The 6,329-nt window shown below is 38.3% G+C and overlaps 1 protein-coding gene across 1 annotated transcript; it reads left to right on the top strand.

Moving 5' to 3' along the window:
- The first annotated feature begins 493 nt into the window (after positions 1 to 493).
- LOC311531663 (uncharacterized protein) lies at positions 494 to 5,723 on the top strand. The gene is made up of 2 exons (XM_084649245.1): positions 494 to 2,788; positions 4,046 to 5,723. The coding sequence occupies exon 2, from the start codon at positions 4,123 to 4,125 to the stop codon at positions 4,255 to 4,257; it is 135 nt and encodes a 44-aa protein (XP_084505371.1). The 5' UTR covers positions 494 to 2,788; positions 4,046 to 4,122; the 3' UTR covers positions 4,258 to 5,723.
- Positions 5,724 to 6,329: the final 606 nt, after the last annotated feature.

Here is a 6,329-nt window from a genome sequence, read left to right as displayed (position 1 = left end):
TCTAAAATGTTTGGCCCTTAAGAAAAAGAATCCAGGTGTTTTTTCAAGCAGAAACTCTTGCCTTAACAAATGTCTCCTGCTTTAGAATTCACCCTCTTTTGTGGGGCACATTCCTCCAACCCCATAGTTATACTCTTGTTAATCCTTTAAATAGTCTCAATTTTTTGTTGAATTGTGATCTAAAAGACAAGGTTTGTGATTAGATGAACATTCTATATTCTGCTACATTTGTTTATTTTAAATTGAAGTTCCGTGAACATTTGTGAAACAAACCCTAATATTTAACCAAATCCTCCCTTTAGCATGTATATTCTTCAAGCAGAAACAGAAGACTTTACTGAGGGCAGGTCTACACTACAGCTGGGATCCATGCTCTGCGATCAATCCACCAACGGTCAATTTAGCAGGTCTAGTAAAGACCCATCAAATCGACAGCAGATTGCTCTCCAGTCAACCCCTGTACTCTACCCCCGATGAGAAGAGTAAGGTATGTCAACAGGAGATTTTCTCCCATCGACCCCCGCGGGTCAACACAGCCTCAATGCGAAACTGCTTAGCCAATATCTAGGCTATGTCTACACTACCGCGGTAAGTTGACCTATGTGAATAACATAGCTGGAGTCGACATACCTTAGGTCAAGTTACTGCGGGGTCTACACCGAGGGGGGTCGACGGGAGAAAAAAATCTCCCGTCAACTTACCTTACTCTTCTCGTCAGGGGTAGAGTACAGGAGTCGACTGGAGAGCGATCTGCTGTCAATTTGGTGGGTATTTACTAGACCCACTAAATCAACCGCTGGTGGATCAATCTCAGAGCGTTGATTGCAGCTATAGTGTAGACCTGCCCTTAGATTTCTACCATACAAGTAATATACTCTTAGTTAACATTTTTATTTCTTTGATAAGTACCTGAGGAACATTTGACTTTTTAAAGTATGTAAAAAAACTGAACGGGAAATTTACCACCTGATTGTTCTTACCTCAGGTATGCGTGAGCTCTCCAGTAATAAAGCATCTGTCAAACTGAGGCCTTATATCTTATTACAGAATAGTGGGCTGATTTCCCAAGTATTGGAATCAATACTTGGCACCTTTGAAAATCAAGCCATAAAGAATTACAAATTGCACCTCTGCAGAGTTCTTTGCCTTCCAATTTTAACCATATACAAACACATTTATAGTACTCAAATATACTAGGAAAGATAAAGTGACAACCATGAGTTTAGGTTTAGTGTTTAAAAAAAAATCAAATTGACAGCTCCTCAATAGGCTTTCATAATTTTATTATTTAAATTGATTTTTCTTTCATTTGGATATACATTTTCTCCTGTAATACTGCATCATTTTGATACTGCCTGAGACTGAGAGAACAAAACTGAGGAGAGAGAAGAGTAAAACCAATTAATCTGGTTTTACTAGCCAAGCTAAGTGAAATGTAAAAGGTAATAGCATAAATAGTTAAAAAACAAGAAGTGCTAGATTATTTAACTTTTTCATTTGTACTAAGTTGTTGGTAACTGGACTTGTTTCATAAAAAAATATTTTTAACCTGCGTATCAAATTAAACTTCAACTTTGGCCAGAAAGAGCGTTGTGTGTCAGCATATCATTTCTGAATGGACATCAGAACTAGCAGCTAGATTGACAGTTACACAGACACATCAGGTACAGGGTCTCTTCCTGGAAATATGCAAGAAACAAAGTCCGGAGTTGACCAATTCTCCTGGGGAGCAATTACTACTTAACAAGCTTCCTGAGCTTGTTTATGTTCCCTTCTAGCTAAGGTCTTTCTGACCGTGGGGTAATAATTTGATAACAAGAGATCCTGATTAAATTAAGAGGCCATTTGCTAGAGCATAATGTCTCAATAGGTAAGAGATTTGATTTGCAGTAGATGCTCTTGCTTCTCTGTGCTGCATATATGTCTGGTTGTTTAAAAGCCAAACCAAACAACCTTTACCTTTTAAATAGGATTATTAGTAACCAATTCACTGAGACTAGACTGACATCTTGACATTTTTTCTGTCATTTTAAAAACCAAACAGTCTCTCTCTCTGAGGCAGAGATTCTGTGGTGTGGATATGTGAAATACAGTATGTACCAAACTGGACTTGTGATATTGCAGAGGTAAGCCTACCTTCATCCATCATTTTTGATAACCGGGCCTAACTAGATCTACAGGCATCCATCCGGTCACGTCCTGTTGATCTTAAGAGATTCCTCAGTTCTCACAGACAGGCCATTAAAAAGGAGGAGGATGATACTGGAGTGGAACAAGGCTAAGAGCAGAAAATTATACAAAAAGCAGAATATGCACAATAAAGTATCCAAAAACATAGGAAACTGACTGGTGAAATAAGAAGAAGGAGATGAGCTTAAGATCTGATGCAGAAAAAATAAGGATATTTATGAAAACACAGTGTTAAATGACAACTGGGAGGTGGGGAGTTTCATGCATTTTAAAGTATGCAATATATTGTTCACATCAAAAATCTCCCTAGGATTTATGGCAATACCAATGGTTGGACTGTTCTGTACTGGTGTGCTGTCAGCACAGAGAAAGCAAAGGGTCTATGTCATATATAATAATTGGTCTCTGACCACACCTAGTCCATTAGTACTGGTGCAGGCTGTAAATACAACCTCATTACTCCTGACTCTTCGGATTAGCAGACCAGAAGGGGATCAAACTACATCACCAACCTTTTAGAAGCCAGAAATTCAAGAGAAAGCTACAGAACAAAAGCAAACAGAAACTTTAAGAAGTAAATGCAGTCACCTATCCCACGGTAAGCAGTTTATTTATCTCTTTGTCAAGATCTTGTTCCATAATTAAATTCACGTAAAACATTGGTTAGTAAATAATTTCCATACTCTGAAAAACTATATCTAACAGATTTTTTTAAAATTGCAGTATTTTAATACACCTGACCATAGCGTGGGGTGTGGGGAGTTTAAAAAAACGTTAAAACAAAATATATATATATTTTTAAAGTTGCTGTTTAGATTTCACTTCATGTTTCTAATTAATCACTCCTTTGTTAAGTGGTAGGATGGAATTCATTTTGCTTCGACTGGAGGTATATAATTTGAAAGAAAAATAATCCTTTTTGGTTAGTATTAGCCTACTTTCATTTTCCTTTTGGTCATGCATACAAAGGTACAAATATTTTTGCTCTGGTAATTTTCTGATGAAGGATCAATGAACATGCAACTGTAGATGGGGGTAGGATTCCTTACACCTTAAAAGCCTAAGTAAGTAGCAAACAACTATTGCAAATATATTGAGATTTTACATAAAGTTCACTAACTGGTGTCAACTGATTGGGCAATGCACAAATATATATTTAACTGGGGAGGAAAGAAGTTTAAAACATCTTATCCCTTTCCCTTTAAAAATAAAAAAGGTTATTTTAACAGGAGTTATGAAGCTTTCAGATAAATAAATTTATCTTTAATCCCAAATCTTCCCTGATCCAAAACAAAAAGCCTGCTCTGTTCCTGTCTGTCCATTAGAAGCAATTATAACATTAAATATTAACAGTGGCTTCTCTGGAGGAATTGACCACTTTGATTAGAGCTTTTTGTTGGTACTAATGCACCATCGGCGAATGCTCTAAATACGAAGCTCACCAGCCACATATCAATTGACAGAAGGGAATAATTCCAGGAATTGGCTGGGACGTCATCTGTCTGCTCGTGCCCTAGTCCACCCATATGTATTTTTAACCTTGTTTATTTCTTCCACTCTCCCACCCCACCCCAAGTCCTAAACTGGTTTGTGATCAGATCCTGCAGCACCTTTCAGCACTATACATCCTGAAAACTCTGAAAGAGACTTTCCAAATACACAAACACCGTCCCAGCCTGACACTCTCCCCTGGCAATTAAAAAGCTTCTGACAAACCATAGTGTCTACAGATATTGTTTATACCAGAAGCTATCTGAATCCAGACTTTTCTACATGCAATTAGCAGGCTCTCCCTCAGCTCTGCAACCGCCTGCTCAGAATGGTTCATTCTCCCCTTTATTTCTCTTCCTTTCAGATCAGGGTACGTTAGTGGGGAGCAGAGTGTGAGACAACGGCAGAAATCCCATCTGGCTTGTGGTGCTTGGAGGAACCATGCAGGAGTCCTTCGCTGTCCACTTCCTGAAAGTGCTGAAGGAGCTCCTGGCCTTTGTGCTGTTCAGTTACACAGTGCTGATTGGGACACTGCTCCTGGCTGGCTGGACAACTTATTTTTTGGTGCTTAAGTGACGGCTCCCCTCTATCTTCTTTGGCCACAGACTAGTGCAGAATGTGCAAAAGTCACCACCAAGTACCCTGCAGCTGGCATCTGCTCAACAAATAGAATGTCAGTTCATTTTGGCTCCACAAACTTTGCAAGTCTTTGTTTTATTATTGGCTAAATACAACCTTATTTTCTTTTGTAAAACAAAAAATGATTAAAAAACACCTTGCTGACCCCCAGTGACTCTTCGAGACTCAATCTTTGGGATCAACCCTGTCCCATGCCTGAAGGATCAGAAAGATGGCTGGCAATTTTGTTTTCTGATCAATCTTCTCCTTTTTGACATCACTCCTGAAAATAGCAGCTTGTTGAGGGTGGTGGATGAAAGGGAGGGAGAAAGCCCAGAAGTGGTGCAGAACCATTAGAGTGTGAGTTGGCCTCTGAGCAATCAAGTCCAGACATGTCTGCTTCAATCAGCCTTGTTATGGCGGTAAAGGCAGACAGAGGCTTAACTTTTTAATTTCTGATCCTCTTATTCAGTCCTGGAAGTGCTTCCCTCAAATCAGCATAACGCATGTCTCCTCTCTTTTTGTTTCAACATTTTTATCTGATGGTGTCCAGTTTTCCAGCCTTTCCCACCGGAGCATGATATTAGCATATTTGGAAGAGCTGAAACCAGCAAGGCAAGAGTTTTACTGGGACCATGCTGTATAAGCAAGCACTAAAAATATCCTATGCAACTAACCTGTCCCAGGAGAGAGGGAATAAAGTGACTGGCTAGGATTTTCTGTAATTTCTATGGGTCAGAACTGTTCATCTTAAAATAGTGGTAAGACTAAACAGTGGTATCTGGTAAATCAGCATCACTCCATTGAAGTCAGTGTAAATCAACCCGAAATCTCAAACATGCTGAAAATGTGCACCTTCATAAAGCTGTATTAATTTCTTATGCTTTTATTTAAGCAGACTGAAGTGTAAAAAGGACAAGTGTCCTTGGGAGTTTGTTTAAATAATTCTATGATTTTTAGAAAGAAAAACAAAACCTATCTTTTAACTTTCATGACCTACATGGCATGTTTCCAACTTCTAACAAACATTTTAATAACTGCAAACTACTGGGTTGAAAATGAGCCTACAGAATGGTAAAATATGGGCAACCACATGGTGTTCTTCTAGATACTGCAGTTTACACCAATTGCAGTGTTACAGCAAAACACAGATGTTGTTTTACTGACATCAACATCTTGGTCTAAGGCCTGCAAAGGCTTAGACGTTTTAGCCCCACTGACTTCAAAGGGAGTCTGAGACTATTCACAACGCGTAAACTTGATCATGTACTGTACATAAGTCTTTGCAGGATCAGGGTCCTAGTGCGCAAGTGATTTCTCTTGTGGTTTGTGTCACGCAGGGCAGTCCACTGAGCTGACGTCATTTTAGCGAAATCTGCTTCTAGCTCATTCAAGCCAGGTTTTATGCCACTTAAAATGTATTTCTGTATAAAAATGTTAGAAAAATTAAAGTGAGTAAAAAAATGTCATTTGAATTAAAGAAATTACCACACACACATACCCCTATTTCACAGTCCCTGCTCTTTTTAATGTCATCAGAAGTCTGTGGATCTTTGGTCATACACCAACACTTGGCCTGTTGTGCCCTATAACTGAAAATATTTATGACAGAGGGAAAAAATATTTTTCCCTCAGAATGTATTTACACTACTCCCTTCTAAATTAGTGATCTGTTGATGCCCATGACAATGACTGAATAAAAAATAAATAGAACATTTTAACACAAACAGAAAACTTTTAGAAGTCAATAGTTAAAAGTTTGTCCGGTTAATTTACAAAGTGCCGTTCCTGTCTTTAATTTCAGATCATTCAAATTGTTCATTACTTAAAGACTAGCAACTTCACTCCCAAGAACAAATGTAGTCATTGGACTTTATAAATAGCAAAGTAGCCCCATTAAAATAATTAGGTGTTTGTGTTGGATAATTCTAGATTACGTGTCAGAAAGGAACAAGAAAAGTTGCTAATTGTAGACTGAGTTTTAAAATGGAAAAATCCACAAAGGATACAGCTGTGTCTATAATGTAAAG

This window comes from Lepidochelys olivacea, assembly GCF_965140295.1.
Source record: "Lepidochelys olivacea isolate rLepOli2 genome assembly, chromosome: 15".
NCBI classification, from domain to species: Eukaryota; Metazoa; Chordata; order Testudines; family Cheloniidae; genus Lepidochelys; species Lepidochelys olivacea.
The sequence above is the reverse complement of the archived record's forward strand: the minus strand, read 5'-3'. Positions and strand labels throughout refer to the sequence as shown.

Coding starts and splice junctions, on each gene's coding strand:
- LOC311531663 (XM_084649245.1), top strand. CDS start 4,123: ATGCAGGAGTCCTTCGCTGTCCACTTCCTGAAAGTGCTGAAGGAGCTC.